At 39.5% G+C, this 23,402-nt stretch overlaps 2 protein-coding genes across 2 annotated transcripts in view; one reads left to right on the forward strand and one right to left on the reverse strand.

Annotated features, from left to right (window-relative positions):
- On the reverse strand, positions 1-8,489 carry LOC112172601 (lysine-specific histone demethylase 1 homolog 3). The gene is made up of 9 exons (XM_024310003.2): positions 8,329-8,489; positions 6,002-8,197; positions 5,514-5,655; positions 3,068-5,350; positions 2,828-2,921; positions 1,997-2,457; positions 1,164-1,880; positions 934-1,008; positions 1-687 (listed from the first exon to the last, which is right to left on the reverse strand). The coding sequence occupies exons 2-9, from the start codon at positions 7,903-7,905 to the stop codon at positions 622-624; spliced, it is 5,742 nt and encodes a 1,913-aa protein (XP_024165771.1). The 5' UTR covers positions 7,906-8,197; positions 8,329-8,489; the 3' UTR covers positions 1-621.
- LOC112171742 (protein DECREASED SIZE EXCLUSION LIMIT 1) overlaps positions 8,296-23,402 on the forward strand; it is a 26,232-nt gene continuing 11,125 nt past the window's right edge. Inside the window, 13 exon segments of the mRNA XM_040508623.1 lie at positions 8,296-8,402; positions 10,983-11,075; positions 11,157-11,219; positions 11,300-11,359; positions 11,452-11,508; positions 11,609-11,835; positions 12,051-12,097; positions 12,185-12,282; positions 12,749-12,808; positions 13,156-13,238; positions 13,310-13,368; positions 13,370-13,402; positions 13,576-13,682. Coding sequence (XP_040364557.1) covers positions 8,296-8,402; positions 10,983-11,075; positions 11,157-11,219; positions 11,300-11,359; positions 11,452-11,508; positions 11,609-11,835; positions 12,051-12,097; positions 12,185-12,282; positions 12,749-12,808; positions 13,156-13,238; positions 13,310-13,368; positions 13,370-13,402; positions 13,576-13,682 — 1,094 coding nt within the window.

Here is a 23,402-nt window from a genome sequence, read left to right on the forward strand (position 1 = left end):
AACAAAAGTAAATTAGTGACTGATGTTAAATAAAAAAAAAGTAAACATGACATATTACTTTGGCCATCGAAAACTGTTCTGTATTCTTCTTGTTACCAGTCACTAACACAATCCTACTCTGTACACATTGAAGACCATCATAAAAAGTCAATGATTATTAGTTTCTCCTCCATGAGGATCCCTGAATAAAAATTAGGGTCTGATGTCTTAATTTTTCACCGGTACATCCTTGATGGATGACAAGCCAATTTCTTAGAGCAATCCGCCATCATTCCCATACCCTGTTGATGCCTGTAATTGGAATGAGAAAGCAACTTGTTTTGCGCGTACTCCCGCTTGCATCTGGAAATGCTCATTCCTGGCGCTTACTCGACCAGTTCTAATTGCAGTTCAAGATGCCCACCAAATATGAATCAACCGATGGCAGCAAACCATGCCCTTTGTTCCACAGCACCTTCACAGTCATTAAGAGCTTATTGGCAGTTTAACCAAGAATCCGATGTGATATATCTGTACCCCAACACCGCCAGCTTAAGCTGTGAATTCATCCCCGAACAACATGTCCACTTCTGTGCAGTGCTGTACAGTAGTGCATGGGAAACCCAGATCAATGATCCAGTATCAAGATTTCACAACAGGCTTCACTGCCATGTGCTTCTCAATCAATTTATCCACAAAGGCACGAATCTGCAAATTAGAAGAACTTGGTAAGATGAAATGAAACATCACAGCATAACATGAAAGTATAATAACAATAACACTGCTCATGGAAAATTCAAGATAGCAAATACAAAATTCCAATGAACATTTAAGGTGCCAACAATTTATTATCTGTTCTTTTATAAGTACTCAAGCAAGCCAATTTCAGTCGATAAGAAATGAAATAAGTGCAGATATTTCACATATACATAGATAGATCTCATGAAAGAATACCTTGTTCTTGCGCTTGAAATCAAGAAACTCGGATACAGCCATTGCTTTCTCTGCATCAGTGGCTAGCTCCATGACCTGACAATTGAATTACCAAAGAAAAACTGAGACTAATAGATTAAGGGGAACAATTGTAGACACCAGTTCAACAAAATTGCAACAAATCGTTACCTGCAAGTCAGTTTTCTAATTACTACACAGGAAGGAAAGGGATGCGATAGAAAATAACTAACCTTGGTAGCACTTTTCTTCATGATTGACTTGTATCCCTCTCTATCAATCTTTTTAGCTTTATAGAGGGGCATAAGCAATGATGCCACATAATCAACAACTGCATGTTTAATTTGGTCTGCTCCTCGACGATGATTTTTCGATGACCCCCTGTTTACAGTAACTTGTGAAACAGAGCTCTCATTTACTAGTCCTTCATGCTTCCAGCTTAGTCCTTTAGAAGTTGTATTTGAATCTTCCTCATCCTTTACATACGGATCAGGATGGAAGAAATCAGGGTCAGCTGCTGCTGCTTGAGATTGCCACATCTCAATGGCATGATAGTCTTTTACCCCAACACTACCAGCTGTATCAACCCATGCTTTTGTATAGATACTACTGTCAACAGCAGCACTCTCCCCTGAGTGCTCTCGGAAATTCAACTGACTAGCGATCTCATTGGGATGGCTCCGCTCTGAGAGGTTATCAACTGACCTTCTTGAACTGTCAAGATTGACACAAGCAGCGGAGAAATCAACAGACCAGTTCCTTACTTTGCAGTTCCTAGAGTCAATTTCAGATATGCAATCTTCTCTACCCAAAACACCACCAGACCACTTCCTCCTAAAATCATACTCATCCATTTGAGCGTACTGCTCCCGTCGAGCAAATTTATGAAACGAGGGAATCTTAGGAAGCTGAAGCAACGAACTGCTCTTGGCTTCTGAAGATGCATATGCCTACAAAATACAACAATAAGAAAAATGAGAGAGAGAGAAGGGGGTGGAGGGGGCAGATGACAACGGAAAGCAGTAGTATATCCCATTACATTGAGTTGAGTAACAAGAAAACAAACCTTAGCAGCTGCAAGTGCTGCAGCTCGCGCTGCTTCAGCAGCAGCAATGGCAGCTCTTTCTTCTTCAGTCATAGCAAAGTCATCATTATGTGGTCTGCCTGTTGAACCTCCAAATCTTGAGGAATTTGCTGTTTCAAGTTTAATGGCTTTGCCATTCAATTTCTTCACATTTGGATTTGGAGGCAATTGGCTTCCCGTGGATGCAGAATCCTGTAAACTTCCTTTATGCTCAAAAGCACCATGATACATGTGTAGTGGCGGCTTTCCAGAAGATGGGTCTCTGACTGTTTTTCTCTTCAATGAATCTACACCATTGGCTTGCCTTGACAATTTCAATCCTCCATTAGAAGCTTTTTCTCTTCGGAAGACTTCAAGCCACACACTAACTAGCTGACTTGCAATGGCACGTATATCACGGCTAGTATGTACACAAACTTTCTCTCTTACAGTTTTCCCAATGCCTACACCACACAAACAGAGAGATTAACTAACTTGAAAGAAACACATTTTACTCATAACGATTTTAAACCTCCCATTCAACAAGATAAAAGTTGGGAAAAATATCTATATGCAAATGATTATGAGTTCCATATGTCATTAAACTTCAAGAACACTAGAAAGAGATTCCGCAGTTTAAAAATGAAGTGCAAACAATTAAAAGAAAAACAAATCAGTTGAAACAGCTAAGAAATACACAGTTCATAAGCATAAAGAGGATGAAAATAATTTTCATTATTATTTTCAATACCCACATCTCTGTACACATACATTCCATACATTTACACTAAACATAAATCACAGGAAAGATAACAACATAAAAGGAGACAATACCAGACAAGCGCACAGCCAGTAGGTCTGTTGACACAAGAACAAGAAGACGAACACAATGCCGCAAGAGTTGAGTCCCCGCTTTCCCCATTGAGTCCTGTTAAAATTACAAAATATATATACCTTCAGAAATTTATCTAAGAAACAGAAAATCCTGTCAAAAGTCAAAACCCAAATCAATATGCATGAACAAAGTTTCAATCCGATAATGATTGAACAAAAGATAATATGCGTGCAAATTACCAGTATCCATGAGTTAAGTGTGGTTAGCCCCTCTTTGGTGCCAGCAAAGGACTTCAACGTTTCAGCAGGAAGACTCAATAACTCTTTGGCCAGATGCAACCTTCCTTTGGTGGTTTTTGCACTAAAGAACAAGTCCTGGAGTAAGGCTTCCCTGTTCTTGTAAAGGACATCGGAAAGTTCAACTGCATCAAGTCTCCTTGTTATGTCCCAAACTTCATCCTTTTCAGAGGCTGACTGTCTCTGTATCGACTCCATTGCTTCTGCTTCTGCTGTGTAATCATTTCCAGTTGTCAGTATGTCAATTATACGCACTGACTCTCGAAGCCCACTCATCATTGCACCACCAACAGTGTCGGGATGCTCCTTGCAGGTAGCTTCACCAGCGAAAAATAGGCAGTTATCAACAGGTCTCCCTAGTATGTCATAGTCTTTTCCAGAAGCTCCGACAGCAACGTATGAGTATGCACCATAGCTGAAAGGATCCCTGCCCCAATCTGTCACAACTGATGCAACTGGATCAGGTACTGACGCCTCTCCAAACAATTTACGGAGAGCCACTAATGCATGGTTAACATGATCAGAAGAGCTCATATTTTGGCCTTCTATAGCTGCCTTACCAACCACTAAAGCTATAAGAACGGGAGCCCCAACAGTTTTCTTGATATTCCAGAACATAAAGCACTGACCCCTCAGGTCCGTTTCTTCAGCAGTTGCTCCAAAGTAGTCCACGGTGTCATCCCAAAAGACATCTGGAAATTCCAAAACTACTTTATTAAGAACGCCAAATCCAAGCCGCGTGATAGAAGAATGTTTCCACTGGGGCAATGGTGGAGAAAACTTTATGGTTTCTGCTTTTAAGCACCCAAGAGGCACTGTAATCAAGACTGCATCTCCACAAAAGATACTCCCATTTGATGTGGAAACTTTGACTTTGTTACACTGGTTATTATTCAATTCACCATCCTCAGCGCCATACGAAATATCAGTGACAACATGATTCAAGTGAATGCGCAGTCCTTCTCCAAGAGACTCAACAACAGTGCTGTAACCCCCTTTAATCATACAATGAGCTCCCCCAAAGCCACCATATACATCATCTTGGTTCCAATGGGGTAGAGATACCTCCTTAAGCGGAGCTGCACAACCATACTCCAAATTAGCAAAATGCCAATCCATAACCCTCCTCTCAAGAGGACTCAAGAGCTCTTGCTTACAATAACTTTTATCAGCAACTCTACCATCAATATTTGTCCTAGCATTAATCAAACCATCCCTTGAACCATGCAATTCTTTTTCTTTAGCACTCCCTGATTGTGCCATACGTCGCCTCTTAAGGACATATTCAAAACCTTCCTCAAGAGACATTCTTGCTGCACGTTCTCCCTTCTGTGCTACAAGCAATACCATGTCATCAAGGAGGCTGTTGAACTCTGCTTCCAATGCCTCATCCAGATCTGCAGGAACTTTTTGACCTGTTTCAATATCATAAAGAGGGCAATCACTGTTTAATACAGTCAACTCAAGGCCCAACTGAGCACAAACCAATGAGGAGGGATCAGGTCTTCTTTCAGTTGCCCAATCAGCCTCGACACCAGTGATAATGCTAGCACCAAGATCCACTGCAACTGATAGAGATGACCGGTCTGTATAAACACGACCTCCTATTCGACTCCTAGCTTCAAGTACATTGACTGAAAACCCCTGACGCTGCAAGTGGCGTGCAGCAGTTAAGCCAGCAGGACCAGCACCTATGACAATGATTTCCTTTCTGACTTCTGGACCACATTGCAGGGTATCATTACTCGGTACATGATCATGTGGCGTTGACAGAATACTCTGTGATTCATTCTTTATCTCTGGAGTTACAACAGGGATGACTCCACCATCCAATGTCTCACCAGAGGGATCACTACTAGAAACATCCATATTGTCCAATCGACTTTGGAACCTTGCATCAGCACTACAGTTTTCCAGGTAATCAGCTTGGCATTCTTCAGGATGTTTCGCATCAAACAATTCCAATGCCACTGCCTCAACATGCCCATTGTCTTTTGTGGCTCCCTCAGTCAAGTTTTCGCTATTAAATGTAATTCCATTCTTAGCATCGGTGGATATTTTTGAATTCTTAACCTGGCCAATGATGAAGGAAACCCCATCCTCTGAGTCAGCAATTGAAACCCCAGAAATTTCCTCAAAAGGTTTTTCTCTGACTATTTTATAGTCATGCTTAGAACCAGGTTCTGCTTTATCCTTCTCGGCAGCAATTCCAACATTTATATAACCCTGTAAAATTGTTTTACATTAATTCAAAAAAGAATGAAGATGCAGCCCTTCCCTCAGAACTGCAAGAGTTACAAGTTATGGGAAAAGGACTAGGGAAAGAATAAGTAGACTGATCAATCTTGGTAAGGAACAAGTAAGAAAAGACACTGATTACTTTACTTACACTGAGATCTAGAAATGCATAAATATCCCTAATTAGGGAGGCACGCCCAGGTTCATTCACACAAGCCGGCTCTGTGACCCCACAGTCGGTGAGAGGCAAAATTCGACTAACATCTTTGCTCCACAGAGCTAAGATCTGATTCCTGGATTGCACCCAAGCAAATTAACTTTACTGAACATGGTACAGCTCATCCAGGCAGACAAATAAACCACAGAAAATAAATTGACAGCTTCAAGAAAAGTCTCAAAGATGTTCATTCAAAGAGAACAGACAACCAGAACTTGCAAACTGGACGAGTCACAAGACCACTTAAAGAGGGAACAAAATCAATAAAAGAGAAATCAGACATCGAAGGTGAAACAGGATTTTAGCATTTGTAGTGATAAAATATCATCTAGCATTGGTATACTTGCAGAAAGATGCAATGCATGCCAGAAAGCTTATCACAAATTCACATATTTCAACGGGTTTCAGAATTAATAACAAACCTGCATTCCAAGTAATCCTGAAGCCCGCCTCTTCGCTTCAAGATCTCCTTGAATTTAATCTTCTCAACAGGACCAACTGCGTGAGCTTTTAGACCAGCAGACACTGCTGCAGCCCCACCACTTTCAGCTTCTGTGCCAATACTTGAAGAGGAATCAAACTTCACTCTTGCTCTAATTGAATTGTCACTATCCAATCCTTGATCAGTTACTGAGATCTCCCAATCAACATCCCCCTCATAAGCCATGTCTCCATGCCTGCGTTTCCTAGCATTCCGTGGTATGCGCTGGAGAGCGGAGAGCTTACCATCTCTGTTTTCAATATCAGGTAGAGATACTGTGTCTTCTGGGAAACTCTCATTCTCATCTACTGTTGCATATAAAGGAGGAGAAGCTCCATCAACCTCCTCATTACTAGTAATATAATCATGTTTAGGAATAATTCTCTCTTTTGATGCTTCATCAGAAGATAAATCTTCACAATAGCTCCCCTTCTGAACTGAGGCAGTTTGCAAGGCTTTCGCTTGATGACTCACCTGGATTGAAGATATCTGACAATCAGTTATCATGGCATTCTCTTCATGCAAAGGACTGGAAGCAAGATCTTGCCCCTCAGTGTAAGCAATTACACGATTACAAGGAGTTTCTTCCCTCTTTAGTGTATCCGGGGCAAAGTTAGATTTGTTCAGTAACTCATCATTATAATGAGGCATCGGAATTTCTTTTCCAGTTGAAGAAGATATTTCACAGTCTGCACCTGATGTACATCTAGCTAGAACATCCGTGGACTGAATGGACAAAGCATCAGGAAAGCCCCCTTTGGAGTCACTGGTACCGACCTCAAGCATTTCCCCCTTCTGTTCACAAATCGTTAGAGTGTTTGAGTTTATCACAGAGCGGTGCCTCAGTCGGTTCTCAACAGTTTGAATTTTCTGTAAGTGCTGGCTATCTCCGCCATTAGATCTGTCCAAGCTACATAGTTCCTCTTGAAGATTTAAACCAGAATAATCCACTGTGGGTTCATTCTTTCTATCCTCAAGTCTCGTCATGTCATCTGGAATAGAATAAAGTCCTTGAGATCTCTCTTGATTCTGTCTGTTGCAGTCAGAATCTTGGCAAAATCTGTTTTGTTCCTCTATCTTATACTGATTGTTGACTGAATCCAACGAATTAAAACCAGAATCGAAGAGCAAACTATCTTCAAATCTTGGATTTTCCTGGTTCAGTTTTGAAACAGAACTATGTCTCTGCACAGTCACAGGCATGCTATTTCCTCCAACACCTTCTGAACTAGGGCTCAGTCCATCCTCCAAATCCAGAGAACCACTCTTCTCTCTAAGACTCGAAGAGGGATGAGACTTCTTAGTAACACCAGACTGTGCCTTCTGAAAAAATGCCGATAATGAATCTTGCGAATGATGATCCAAAGAGCTATTAGAACCCTCTGCAGATACCAGACCTGAAACCTTGGGTCTCTTTCCCTTTCCCTTAAGCCTGTTTTCCACCTCTACATCCAAAATCACATCGGTTCCATCATCATCAATGACCGGTCCTTTCTCCATACTCCTCGACACTGATTTTGCATCCGACCCCCCATCCTGATCCGAAGACTGCACAACATCCAAACTAGAACTCCTTCCCCTCCCGGTTCCGGCCCCAGAATCCCTCTTAGGACCCTTGAGCTTCTTCCTAAAACTTGCCAAGGTATCATCCAGTCCCCCCAAATCCTCCTCTCCAGCCTCAACCTTCTTGCCCCTTTCGCCCTCCAACCCCAGCTTAACCTTCTTAGGGTTTCGCTGCCTCTTCTTCAGCAGTGACCCAATCGGCTCATCGTCATCCGAATTGTGATTAACCTCCATTAACTTCGATCTCTTCTTAAACCCCGACCTCTTCTCGTCTCCATCCATCTTGTCAACCCCAAGTTTCAAGAGAATACACCCTCTCTTAACCCTAACCAAGCTTCAGTGCCCAAATCAGGAAAGCCAAGCATCACCTTCCACTTCTCTATTCTCAGAAAATCAAACCACATGTTTAATCCAGCTACAATATCAAAAATCGGAACCCGCACCAAGAAATCCCAACACCCATGGAATCGCAGATATTCACAAACACAATACACAACCAAATCCTTGACGAACTTTATCAATTTCTCTCTGAAATTCGTAAACCCTGGCCTGCCTCTAGCTTAATCGAGAAAATCTAACATTGAAAAAAAAAAAAAAAAAACCAAAACGAAAAACGAATTAAGAACACAAAGTCTGCCTAGGGTTTATGATTCAGTTACTAAGCCCTAAGGAATGGAAGAGAGAGATGAGGTTGGGAGGTCTGACCTGTACGTGCGAGCTGAAAAGCTCCGGTACGGCGGCGGCGGTGGGTTTGCCGGAGAGAGTGAGGAGGTGCGCACGTTAGCGTCGGGGTGTGGAATTGAGAAGGGGGAGTGTATAAAGTGCGCCGCGAGTAGAAATTAAAAAAAGGGAAATAAAAAGAAGGGGAAATAATAGAAAGGAGGGAACGTAGAGTGATGAGGGATTTTTGGCCCGACACGATTTGTGCGTGTGAACTGTGAAGGGAAGAGACGAAATCCGGAGACCGCGTTTGGACTTGGGAACAAAACCTGTTCTGTGACAATTTATGCCGTAATAGTAATTGGTCATTATCGGATCGGATAATTAACCGATTATACCGTGATAATAATAATTCAAAGTCGAAACTACACAATGTTACAGTAGCTTTCATCGAACCAAACCAAATATGAGCGCTCGCCTACTATAGCACAGTAACACTGTTATTTGCATCGATGTTATAATAAGCACTACATATAGCAGAAATTTATATGATAATATGATATTAGTTCTTGTGTTGCATGTGATTTATTTACTGGTGTGTAATAAAATGTGTTTATCTTGTAGATGGTATGTGTGTTATTATTTTTCTTTAGTTTTATGATCTCGTTAATGACGGTATTTTTTTTTTCGTTTTATGATCTCGTTAATGACAAATCTTTCATTTTTTTTTTATACGAGTTATAGTCCTCTACTTCATCTAACAAAATTTCTAACAATTATATAACTGTGGACCTCCTTTTTAAAGATTTGGAATTATTAATTATGAGAATATGTCGCCAAGAATGTCCGTAGCATCTGTGCCCCTTTGATTCTCATGGGTGCTTTAGGGCAGTTTTGGCTGAGCGTCATGATCTTTAAAAAGGTTGAATTACTTAGGTAGTGACTCTTTTGATAGTCCCACAGGGATGGATCATTATGTGTAATTTCGCTGATCAATGGAATGAGTTGACAATTCTCTAAAAAAAATTATGGGAAAGATATCAAGTTCTACTATTCCCTCTCTCAACGAATAAAATATATCAGTCTCATAAAAACTTGTCCTGCTAGTGTTCCCGAAGCTACTAAATCTTTAATTTTTAATATTTTGAAATTATGACCATTAAAAAAACAACGTAGCTCCAAACTCGATCCGCTCCAACTCCCAGCTCCTTTTAAAGCATTAACTCATTCTCTCTCTCTCTCTCTCTCTCTCTCTCTCTCTCTCTCTCTCTCTCTCTCTCTCTCTCTCTCTCTCTCTCTCTCTCTCTCTCTCTCTCTCTCCATTTCAATCAACTTCCATTGTTCCTCTTCACAATTCCACATCTTCAACACCACTATGTTCCTTCCCATGTACAATAGTTTTATCCGCCTTCATAGTAGGTTAATCTTCAATCTCTCATTGAATTTTCAGTCTTCATTTTCGAATCATTCTCTCTGATGATGATGATTATGTTTCTCTGTTGCGATCGGTGTTAGTGGAAGCTTAGATCTCTCAAATTGTGTTGAATTGCTTCAACCCTGGTGTTTCTGTTTCTCTACTGGATTTAGAGGTGCCCCCTCTTTTCTTTCATGTTCTGTCAGATTTGCATTGTCTTTGATTGCTTAAGAAGATTTGGGGAAAATTAAATTGACCGGAAAAGTTTGAAGTGGTTGGGATGAAGCTTGATAATGCTCATTTTAGTTGCTCACATTCCGCAAAGAATAGGAATGAAATTGGGAGTTACAATTTTTTTTGTTCTACATAGAAGAAGATAAAAGGTCAGCTCATAAATGTAGCATTGCATTTGTTAATTTGTTTTGGAGTGTTGAGTCTGATTTTTTTAGATTTCATTTAAACTTGAAAGCAAGAAGTTTCATTTAAACTTGAAAGCAAGAAGTAGCATACGTAGATTTGAAAGCAAAAAGTAGCATATTTTTTCGCATATAAGTTCTTTGTTGGATACAAAACAAAATGTTTTTGAAGGTTTGAGTTATTCATTATTTGCTGTATAGTTCACTACTGTGGCCATCTTGTTATGTTTTTGGTTAAATTGACCGATTTTGACCCTGTCATTGGATAATTTGACATGTCAATCTTTTCTCTCTTGAGTGAGTATAAATATATAATTACTTATATTTTTGTTGGAATGAACTTTACTTTTATCAAAAGGTTTTTTTTTTTTTTGAAGGGTTTGGAGTTTAACAAAACTATTGTAATTATTATAAAAGAATTAACAAAAGAAAAATCCCTCGACTCCTTTGTAAGAGCAAGTTCACCCGTTGGGTCACCAAGTCACCTACTATTCACTACTTTTTAGTGTTAATTTCACCCTCTGGGTCACGGGCACAGTGTATTTCATGCTCTGGGTCACCACCGTGACCTGCAAAGTGACCTGATGACCCAGGTCATCATGAAAACTGTGCCCATGACCCAGAGGGTGGAAATTAACACTAAAAAGCATTGAATAGTGGGTGACCTAGTGACCTAACGGGTGAACTTGCTCTAAGGGGAAAAGGTAAGATCCAAACAGTCCTTTGACTCCCTTGTAAGTCACAAAGAATCGTGGTAAGCTCGGTACGAATATTACGGCGAGACTTTCAACCCCACTCGAGTGCTAAGTGACATAACGCCGGAAAGGCGCCCCCACTTTACGGTCATCGCAAAAGCAATGAACAAACAGGCCACCGCCGGACCTAGTGGATGTGCTTAGAGGTCACCGTGCCTCTGTCACCGACCTCTGTTTCCATCCGTCTCAACCTCTCCTATACACTGGGTACCATTTTAATCGATTCCAACCTTATCATTATTATTCTTCTGCTCCAAATTGTTACCTATTTGATCTTTTTTTTTTCAGTTCCGCAGACGGTGGGTTGCAGATTTGGGACACTCTGCAGAATCGGACGATAGTATCAGCAGGGTATTGATATAGTGGCATTTTGTTTCATGATGTCATGCTATTAGTTTTCGAGAATTATAGAATGAGATTTGTATATGTAGGGTGCATGGGGTTGCTTCTGTTGCTTGTAGCTCGTCGATTGGAGCTGACAAAGTTATCAAGTGCTTTTTGTTTTCCTATGTGTGTTCATTCATTTACTGGCTGTTGATAGTAGTTTTAGAGCAAGAAATGAAATTTGAGAATGTTTGTGTAGCCAGGGTAGGGATGGAACTGTTAAGTGCTGGGATATTAGAGATGGAGGTCTATCCAGGTTGGTAGCTAATTCTCGTGGTTTTCGTCTATAGCTATTGAAAATTGTTGTCTTCTATTAAAAATATTTGATTGTTTTACACGCTTTGTTTGCCTTGCAGGACTCCCTCTGTGACGATCCCGACGAATGCTTACCACTTCTGTAAGCTTTCGTTGGTGAAGAGACCTCATTATTGTTCTACAAAAGTTGACGGGCCAAAGCATCATGACGGAGGTGAGCGGGAGACTACTGGTGCAGATACTCTGGATGATAATGAAGAAAATGTCCAAGGGTATCTGTCTGAACAGTCTAGAACCAATGAAGGCTTGTTAAGATTAGTAGTCTGCTAGAACAAGTTGTAAGTGCACTTTAGTAGTTTTTTCCAGGGTGCGAGAGCTTAGGCTTGTATATACATATGCACGCATATATATAATGCATATCTATTAGAATTGAAGTTTGTACCTGTGGATTATAGTATTATACATTTATTGTTTCATTGCCCTTAGACGGTTAGAAGCTTGAACAATAACGGACAATATTTCTTGAAACAAAAAATACTAAAGTTGGAGGATCTAAATACATTGCTATAGCAAGAGAGCAGTCTTCTGAGGTTTATATGCAACCTTGTTTATGTATACTTTTTTCCTCATTCCTTAGGCTCAATTGTTCATAATCTTCATGTGGTTGATGTGCCAAGGTTGAGATTTGGGATCTTAATACTGCAGAAAGGTGTATGCGACTACCTCAAAGCTGTTCTGCTGGCTCATTAGCTATTTCTACCAAGGAAAGAGGTCAGTTACTGATTCCATTGACATTTGACTAACTAATGACTGGGTAGAAATGGACTTAAATCAACAAAGATAGGGCCATCATATGTTTACCTTCATAAATCAAATCATTTAAGTTGAAAGGATTATTGGTTCAGAAACATGTTTCTTTAAAGTGTCTGGCATGCACAATTTATTGTCTCTTATAAAGGTCATATGTTAGTCTTATATAAAGGTCTCTAAACGGTCATTTTAGTGGGAGGATTTTCCTTGTTCAAGTAGTCCAATTTGTTAGTTTTGTATGTGTACAGTAAGCAGGTGGTTCAACTATGATCATATGTTTAATGGATCCAACAATCGTTTCAAGTGATGCATCATTGTTAAACACAAATTATGTTTAATTGTTGAAGACTACCTTGGACTATCACTTTTCTGTTATGTCTTTCCTGTTATTTCATCCTACTTTTGACATTGTAGTCATTGTTTCTTGGTAGGAATGCAGTTCAAGTATTTTTACTATTGGAATCACAGGGATTCCTAAATGTCATGGCTAGGTATATTCTTCTATTCTCATTAGCAATCTAGTATGTCTGACTGCGGTGGAGATAGTACAATGTCATAGTATGCAAAGCTCTATCAGTATATTGTAATAATGACATTGATACTAATTTGATATATTGGATCTCTGAGTGTGGTACCAGTAGATTTGTGATGTCTCATATTTTTTTCACGTGCATCCATATGCAAAAGAACTATAATCAATATAGCAGTAACATTCTGCTTCTGGTTTTGGGACTTGAAATTCGTGGCAAATTTTGAGTTTGATTTATGAAATGTGATTGTGTTTGCTTATTCTAGAATTTAAGTGATATTATTGTGGTTTTTTTTCTACATAATGCAGTTATAAGGATGGCTCCATGCTTTGGTGGGATATTAGAAATCCAGGTGTTCCAGTTACATCAATCGAGTTTCATTCAGAGCCAGGTATGGGAATCAGAATCCAAAGAACTCGATCGCACCTTCTCCTTTTATTCTTCATATATCTTTTTCTGCAGTTTTAAGCCTTTGCATTGATGGTTCATGCAATGGTGGTATCTCAGGAGCTGCAGATGAAAAAAATTGTGCTCTACAGTTTGGATAATTCCATGGTAACTTTCCCATCTTTGTAAGTTTGTAGTACTAGATTTATTGCATCTCAAGCCTCTTAACTTTTTAGATGGGTAGCAGATGTTTAACTTGAACAAACAGATAGAATATCACACTTTCATACGTAAATCTGATGTCATTCTTTCCATTTCCTGTTGTGTCTTCTCCAACCTAGGGTACATGTGTGATAAAAAAAGAAATTGATTTGGAGCGACCTGGCATATCAAGCACCTCTATTCGACCTGATGGTAAAATATTTTCAACAGCTGGCTGGGATCACAGGTCATGAATTAATCTTTCTCTGTTTGAGTTATGAATGATATATTGTAGTCATGTAATTAAATGTCGTAATTTTCAAGGACATGCAATTCAGTTATAGACACTGCCAAATATAACATTAAATAAAGAACATACAAAACGAAAACAAAAAATTCAGAATTCCTGTTATTCTTGCAAAGAAAGCCCTAACAGTGATTCTTTTTAGTCACCTTTATTGCGTTAAGGCCATATTATCTCCCATTTTCTGAATTCTTGTTAGCATTTAAGCCACCCTCAAGTGCAAGAGGTACAAGTTATAGAATAGGGGATTAAGTAAGGATGTCGAATCCATGAGGATTGGTAAATCCTTTCAGGGAGAACCTAAGGAAAAACTAGAAGAATATGCAAATGTACAATCACAAACAAAGGCTCACAAGTGTACCAAAGTTCATAGTGAGTATGTGCAAGATAGTGTGTAGAGATTTGATTTTGATTTTGAGATTGGTTTCTATTCAAATTGAAATAATGAAAACAAGTAATATAAACTAAGCTAAACTAAACAAGCTGTTATCAAATGGATGGGAGTTAGGGCATTGGGTTTCACCTTTTGCCTCCCTTGCAAGCATTAAAGCAATTGAATATGAATGATGCAAAGCTAATTGTCCAACTACCTTCTTAGCATCCGGATAGGACTATTAAGGCTTAAACCCCTTTCATTTTATTAACTCTAACCAGATAAGTTTAGAGCTAACTACCTAGAGACAAATTCAATTACCAGATAGGTCTCAATCCTTTGCCCCTAAATGCATAAAGCTTAGAGTTTAGGTAACCAAGCAAGCAAACCAATCCTATCTCTAGGTGATTTTAGCTCACTACCCTCACATGCACACATGGTGTGCTTTCATGCTCCAATTTTGCCTAAAGGTAATCAATCTCTAGGAAAAACTTCATGTCATGGCAAACACATAACTCAAATTGATTAGGTCTAAGTAATGCATTCAACTATTGACTTAGCATGTGAGAATGACAACATGAATTTGCATCAATTTATAAATAAAAGCATCAATCCAAGCAAGTTTGGCTAGGGCTTTCAACCTTAGCCCCAATTAGTTCACTACTCACACATAGCTAGATACACAAGCTTCAACATTCTATTAAACATCAAATACATAAAGCAATAGGGAGTAAAGGGTGACTATTGATGATGTCGGAAGAGGTGGTGAAGATGGGTCTCCAAGAACATGATGTGGTGGTAGTCACCTCCTTCTCCTTGCTCCAAGCTCTTGATATTGGTAAGAAAAGTGAAATTTGGGATCTCTAAAGTGAGTTGTGGTGTTGAATGATGGAGGAAATGGAGGTTGTAGTGGTGGAAATAGAGGTTTTAGAGGTGGAGATGGTGGTTTTAGTGGTGGAAATGGTGGTGTCTTCTCTAAAGAGAAAATGGATCTTGGGTAGGATGAAGATGATTGAATGGAGTCAAGAATGCTGAATAATTGCTCTTTGACCTCTTTGATAAGCTATGTGTGTCCTCTCTGGTCCCAAAGTGTGCAAGAGATGCTCTTACACCATTGTCCCCTAAATGGTCCCAAGTTGGCAAGGTGACAAAATGACAAGGTGTAGAGAGATATTTGAATTTCAAGTGATGGGAGATTCTCACAACCATGGTCCTCCTTTGCTGGAGAAAAGACCCTCCATGAGTGGCTGCTCGCCGAAAAAGTCGCCGGAAAAGTTTGCCGAAAAAAATCACCGGAAAAGTCAATTTATAATTTTCTTCCAATCTCCGTGTCTTCTTCCCCTAGCTTCAAATCTCCGCATTTCAAGCCTCAAATAGTCATTTTATTCTCAATGCAAGGTTTCCTACAAATAAAAGGAAATGGATTAAAAAGGGTAAAATAGCATGGAAGACAAATCAATTTTCATAATTATGGGGAATAATTGCATAAGTAATTTGTGACTCAACAAATACCCCCAAACTTGAATATTGCTTGTCCTTGTTGTAAATATTTGTGGATAATCATGTAAATAGATGATGAGTAATAGGTGCCTATCCCTATAGATTGGTGATTGATAGGTTGTAATTGTAGGAGTGATTGGATTGTAATTAAGCATTACCCTTTTGTGTACACCATGTAGTCCTATATAAGGCTCCTTATGGTGAGATGAATAAGACACACAATCTGATTCTCTGTGTCCAAACTCTCTCTCTCTCTCTCTCTCTCTCAAAATTTTTTCTGTTTTACAACATGTTATCAGCACGAAGCTCTAACCCAAGCCTTAGCCAGAAGAAAAAAAAACCTCTGCTGTAGCCTGTTTGCATGCCCCGAAACCTCTTGATCGGGATCTCAGATCAAAATATTTCCTTCATCAAAGTTGTTCGTCTCTGCCTTTTCTATCTGACCTCCAAATTTTAGCCCTATTGGAGTCGTTTTGTGACCTGTACACCATTCGAAGTGGGAGCTGTCCAGAAGAGGAGAATAGCTCTTGGATTGGCTGAGAAGACAACCTTCTCAGTTCTGCACACATAAGCTGAAGATTTAGCCGTCCTTCATCAAGTAATGTTTTCCAAAACCTAATTTTATATTCATGCTTCTTGCTTATTGAGCCTATTGATTGAATATGAAAAATCACCATAATGCATGAACCCTAGCAAATCCTACATGATTTATTTACTTGGTATACGTATTTGTATATATTTGTTCATGTGTTTGGGATTGTTTGATTGGAAAAGAAAAGAGAAAAATTTATGGACTGCAACTATATATCTGTAGTACTTGGTCCAGTAGTACCAAATCAATATCAGTAACATAAATTCAACAAGAAAGAAAAAAAACAGATTATGTAGTTGCTGGGATTCGAACCCAGCTAAAATAGGTACCAACTCAACATGTTGTCCGCTGTACCACTATGGCAAGTTAGTATGTGATAACACTAGTTAGTATTAATTTTGCCAGAAGCAGATTTGAGGCCAATTAATTGGTGATTGATCAACCCGTGATTTGATTTTGATTGATTTTATCCAAAGCAATTACCATTGTAATTTATGCTCATTACCACAATCACTTCATTATCACATTGAGACAATTCTGAATTATTGCGTGAATTATGATAGAAGAATTATGGGCTTAATTTTTTGTTACACAAATTTGAATCTGCCATTATAATTCTTTATGCTAGAAGCATTATGGGCTAAATTATTACGCGATTATTACATAAACATTGTGCCAGAAGCATTTGCCAAATTTATTACCTGTACATAATGCCAGAAGCATTAATGGGATTTGAACCTATTTCCTTAGGTACATAACCGCTGCATAAATTTATTTACATTATGATTTAATAACATATATTGAATTTGGTTATGTTATAATTGTGAATATTAAATGTGGCTGAGTCAGAAGCTCAAATCAAGCCCAAAGTCACAACAACAAATCCGAGCCAGAAGTTTAGGCCCAAGTTGCAAGGCTAGAACAGAAGCTCGCCACGTGTTGCCATAACAAAGGTTATGAATCTTCTCAAAGTAGGCTCATCCAATTGGATGCGATGTCTAGGCAAGGTTCAGATGAGGCTGTGTACTTAAGAGAGCCTCGCTCCACCTAAACCTCATCTTTCCTTACCTGGTCGTATTCAATTGGAGTTACCGAAAGGGTTGAGTAATAGTTTTTCATTCCTTGGCAGACCAGCCTGAGCCTAGCAGGCCCACTCTCTCTCCGTGGGACCAAGCAGCCCAGCAGGCCTCACACACCATTTGACTTACGCATGAAAGCCCGGGTCACAAGCCCGCAGACTAAGCCTGATAGGCTTCACTATCAAACCCACTCCTTCTTTGGTCCAGCAGAATCAAAAATAAAAGGAAAAATGATTTGATATTGTAAATAGATTCACCATATCTAATATGTGTAATTAATTGCCAGAAGCATTTATTCACATAATTGTGTGATAGTTAATATGTTAAATTAGTAGCATGCAATTAATATCTCAATTGATTTGTGACTTTTATTTATCCAAATTTGTGAGATTATTTCAATTTGCTCAATTCAATATTATTGTGTTACTTGTCTAAATTTTCGCACTAGAATATATGTGTAGAAAATGCAGGTACCTAATGAACTAGAAGTTCCAAATGAACCAGTAGTTCATACATATATCGAACTTGTAGTTTCAATAATGCCATTTAAGAAACTTGAAGTTTCCTTCATAAATTCACCACACATGATAAAACCAGTAGATTTTACATGTCTAATCCGATTTTTCATACCATGTTATAGAACCTGAAGTTCTCATTACTTGCTTATGGATGATATTACCCAAAGCACTAATATTATTTGTTCCTTTCCTGTAAGAAATGTCAAATCTCAACATGTTTGACTTTGTTGCTTTGGAGGTCTCCAGAAGAAACTATCTAAAGTGAACTCAAGATGTGAAAATTCATCTGACTGCAAAGAAGATGAGATCAACAATCGATATTGACAATGTCGTCACTGAGGCTTTTAAGGCGAGTGCCATAATGTTCATAAAGAAACATATGGAGAGAGCACTCCAAGTTAAGTATCTGATTAAGAGGATACACAGACTCTTTGAGTTGCTCTGGAAGAGCACTTTCACCATCAGATGACCATTTCTTGCTTGAAGCAAGACATGATTGGCAGAACGAAATTAACCCATATGACCGTCTGCCACTTGGCCAAAGTCCAAGAGGCCACGTAATTAGGCTCCACGTGGTAGGAACCATGATGCCATAACTCAGCAAGCCCAAGTTGAAAGGAACACTGGTCCGGCTTGTCACTACCAGAATCAGCATGATCTTTGCTATCGATGTGGAGGAATTAACTGCTGGTCCCGCACCTGTTGTGCGATAGCCGAAGCAGTAGATGAGTATTACGCCGGTCGCAGAACTCGAAATACCAACTTTATTGAAGGGTAATTTTCTATCGATTCCACACTAGAGATCATGGATTTTCAGGCAATTATTGAACATAACGAGGATTAGAACTCAACGACATGGGTATAATTGGTCCCTTGTGTCATATCTATTTCATCTTAATGAATGAAACATCTTCGGATTATTGTTGGTGATTTATGTTTTCGATCATTTTGGATTATGAAGATGTGGTTATGTTCGAATGTATTTAATTCAATAAACTTATTTATACATGTGATCCATTGAATTAAATAAATGAATAGACATATTCTGTGGGGAAGTTTGTTGTCTGGTTAAAAGTGCTATTACACACACCATACTCCCAGATCGGAGATGTTTTTCAAACTTATTGTCTATTCATACCTCTGTGACAACCGTATCAGGGCAATCCAACCTGATAGAGGGCTATGGCAAAACCTACTATATGTTGTCCAATGGTACTGAACCTACCATTAATGAGGCCTTATAATCTCCACGTTCCAGAAGAACGTTATTGAGTATTAAGGATATTCGAACCAACGGTTATCATGCTGAAACCACTGAGAAAAATGCATGGAATATCTTTGTATAACCTCCGAGTGCGCGGCCAGAAGTGTACATTGGAGAAATTGAAATCTGTTAGCTAGAAGCTAACTAATTCAAGCAACTACTTGCTATGACATGACCTTTTGGGACACCCAGGTCAAAGTATGATGCACCGTATCCTCAATTCATCGCAGGTGCACCCCCTTCTGAATAAGGGTCTTGTATATAATGACACGCTATGCCATACTAGACCATCATATGCAAAGACTAGTACATACACCACCATTTTTCTGCACAGAATGCAAGGGAAATTTGTGGACATATCTAACCACCATGTGGACCAGTTAAATATTAATGGTTTTGGTTGATGTATCGACAAAGTGATCACATGTTACACTATTGTCCACAAGAAAACGTTGCTTTTGCTCAACTCTCACCCAGATCATGAAATTCAGGGTTCACCACTCGGATTATCCCATAAAGTCTATAAGACTTGATAATACCGGAGAGTTTACATCGAAGTCTTTCGATGATTATTGCATATCCCTTAGGATTGATGCTGAACATATAGTTCCCTATGTTCACACACAAGATGGTCTCGCAAATAGAATCTTGGTAATGCGCACTAAGCTATTAGTTTTTGTGTGGGGCTATGCAATCTTGCATGCAGCTATGTTGGTCCCGTTGAGGCCCACTGCTACCCAACCTTACTCCGCGTTACAGTTGGTGACTGGGTATGAACCTGATGTTTCGCACTTACGCTCATTTGGGTATGCAGTCCTCGTGCCAATTGTGCCGTCACAACTTACAAAATTGGGTCCTCAACAAAGGATGGGCATACATGTCGATTATGAATCCCATCCATTATGTGCTCTTTCGAGCCCTTGATAGGCGATCTTTTTACCGCTAAATTTGCGGATTGTCACTTTGATGAGACAGTCTTCCCGCCGTTAGGGGGAGATAAGAACGTTACAGTTCCTGATGAACAACGTGAATTGACGTGGAATGTCCCCACTATGTCTCATCTTGATCCCCGAACCGTACAATGTGATAATGAAGTGCGGAGAATTCTAGATCTACAGAGTGTAGCCCAAAATATACCAGACGCTTTCTCTGATCTAGCTAAAGTGACTAGATCATATATACCTGCTGCAAATGTGCCTGCAAGGATAGACGTCCCTGTAGGATGTGTCGTCCCAGATGGACGAGGTACAACCATGGCGGCTAACCAGTCATATGTCCCTGCCCTGAAGTGAGGTAGATCATTAGGTTCAAAGGATTCTTATCCCTAGAAGAGGGTAAACTTGGCACAAACGAATCCTCTTGACATCGCAATCTCAAACTGATTCATCTCACGAGATAAATCCGGATTATGGGTATGTCCTAGAAGAGACTATGTTGGGGGACGCTCCAACATTTGAACCCACTCCCGAGAATAGAGAAATCTCGGTAAATTTAGTGAGATTTGGAATCGGGTTGAGATTATCATCGATGATATATTAGTATTTGTGGTGGCCACCAAAACTATAATATGCGATGACCTTGAACCTTGCTTTGTTGATAAAATTCAACGAAGAGACGACTGGCCAAAAAGGAAATAAGCAATTCAGGTCAAATTAGATTCCTTGATAAAGAGAAAGGTGTTTGGACCTATTGTTCCTACACCTCCCCATGTTAAACCCGTAGAATTTAAATGGGTATTTGTAAGGAAGCGTAATGAGAAAAACGAGATTGTGATACACAAGGCTCGTCTAGTGGCGTAAGAATTTTCTCAACGCCCTGTGATTGATTACGAGGAGGTGTATTCTCCCGTAATGGACGTCATAACGTTCTGCTACCTTATCAGTTTGGTAATTTCCGAAAAACTGAATATGAAGCTTATGAATGTGGTCACAGCTTATCTATATGGGGATCACGATACAGAGATATACATAAAAGTTCCAGAAGGACTTAATATACCCGATGCAAATAGTTCTAGACCACGGAACACGCTCTTCATTAGTTTTGAGGCGTTCACTTTATGGATTGAAACAATCCAGACGGAGGTGGTATAACCGTCTAAGTGAATATTTAATCGGGATGAGATATGTGAATAATAAACTATGCACATGCGTGTTTATTAAGGAAACAAGTTCCTAGTTTGGAATTGTGGCAGTCTATATCAATGACATGAATTTGATCGATACTCCTGAAGAGATCAAGGAAACCGCAAAGCACCTGAAGTTGGAATTTGAGATGAAAGGCCTTGGGAGAACAAATTATTGTCTCGACCTGGAGCCCGAGCACAGTGCAGATGAAATTTTGGTCCATCAACCAAATTACATCCAGAAGATGTTAAGATGCTTTAATGAGGATAAAAGCAAGCACACCCATGGTCGTCTGAAGTCTAGAGAGAATCGTATCATCCTGCAGATGATAACGAAGAGATATTGGTGCCAGAAGTCCCATATCTAAGTGTAATAGGTGCATTATTGTACTTGGCTTAATGCCCTAGACAGGACATCTCATTCGATGTGAACTTATTAGCTAGATATAGCTCTGCGCCAACACGCCACCACTAGAATGGCATAAAAGACATTTTACGCTACCTTAGAGGTACGGCAGATATGGGCTTATTCTATCCCTAACGCATCAAGGAATGGATCAAACCCCCTTGATCCTCAGAATGATGCTTGCCTTGTTGGATATGCTGATATAGACTATCTATCAGACCCGCACAAGGCATGTTCCTAGACTGGTTATGTCTTTACCATTGGGAATACTGCAATTTCTTGGAGGTCTATGAAATAGACACTTGTTGCTACCTCTTCGAATCATGCTGAGATACTAGCTCTTCACGAAGCAGAATGTGAATGTACATGGTTAAAAGCCGTTACAAAGCATGTTCGAAGCACATGTGGATTGCATTCCACCACTGATGAACCAACCATTATCTACGAGGATAATGTTGCTTACATAGAGCAGATAAAGATGAGTTTCATCAAAGGAGACAACACCAAACATATTGTATCGAAGTTCTCCTTCAAGTAGCAACAACAGGAGCATCAGAAGATTGAAGTTAAGCATATTTGATTTAAAGACAATCGTGCAGACCTCTTTACCAAGTCACTACCAAAGTCTACATTCCAGAAGCATGTTCAAGGTATTTGTCTACGTAAACTATCTGAATTACCTAACATGTAATTTTCAGGGGGAGTCGAAATCAGGGGGAGTATCTTGAAGCATACCCACTTGACCATCGTGTACTCTTTTTGTCCTTCGTCCAGGGTTATTTTGTCCCACTGGGTTTTGTTCCCTGGCAAGGTTTTAACGAGGCACATCTTTAGCATGGTCACCCCACTTATACTACATCCTGAAGATGCCTTGATTTGACATATACATGCATTTGCTCATCTTTTCCCTTCGACCACGGGTTTCTCCCACTGGGTTTACCGGGCAAGGTTTTGGTGTAGCAACTCTAATGCATCCCTCTCGTAGACATACTACCTACTTATGGTGCTGATAAGAAGACTTCACCTATCTCTAAAGCTGTGATACTGCTACTCCACACTCAAGCGCGTTGTGCTCTTTTTCTCCTTCGACCAAGATTGTTTTTTTTCCCACAAGGTTTTTATTACTTGGCAAGGTTTTTGACCAGGCAACTTAGAAGCGCTCAGCCTATGCAACACTATTGACATGGAATATCCAAGGGGGAGTGTTGTAAATATTTGTGGATAATCATGTAAATAGATGATGAGTAATAGGTGCCTATCCCTATAGATTGGTGATTGATAGGTTGTAATTGTAGGAGTGATTGGATTGTAATTAAGCATTACCCTTTTGTGTACACCATGTAGTCCTATATAAGGCTCCTCATGGTGAGATGAATAAGACACACAATCTGATTCTCTGTGTCCAAACTCTCTCTCTCTCTCAAAATTTTTTCTGTTTTACAACAGTCCTCAAGCAAAAGCATTAACCCAAATCTGAAACATAACAAAACTAACACAACCTAATCCTTCCAACATTATCCTCAAAGAACACAATTTGCTCAAGGCAAGAAAATCAAGTCATGTCTCAAAGTTTATGAAGCTATGGGACAAATGCTAGAGTAAAATATATGTCATGCTATGGGACAAATGTTAGAGTAAAATATATGTCATGCCGTGATTGTCACTTTGATGCACTAAAACCAAGCTTGCACAACAAAACCGTGCTAACCATAAACTCACTAGATTTTCATTCTGATTTTCACACAAGTGTTTAAAGGTTAGCTACACTATCACTCAAACAATCTCATGCAAATGCCGCCATATGCTTGC

Source organism: Rosa chinensis, chromosome 6, assembly GCF_002994745.2.
Source record: "Rosa chinensis cultivar Old Blush chromosome 6, RchiOBHm-V2, whole genome shotgun sequence".
NCBI lineage: Eukaryota > Viridiplantae > Streptophyta > Magnoliopsida > Rosales > Rosaceae > Rosa > Rosa chinensis.

Coding starts and splice junctions, on each gene's coding strand:
- LOC112172601 (XM_024310003.2), bottom strand. CDS start 7,905: ATGGATGGAGACGAGAAGAGGTCGGGGTTTAAGAAGAGATCGAAGTTA. Junction 5,656..6,001: donor CAGGATTACTTGGAATGCAG/GTTTGTTATTAA, acceptor GGTGCAATCCAG/GAATCAGATCTTAGCTCTGT. Junction 1,881..1,996: donor CAGCACTTGCAGCTGCTAAG/GTTTGTTTTCTT, acceptor TGTATTTTGTAG/GCATATGCATCTTCAGAAGC.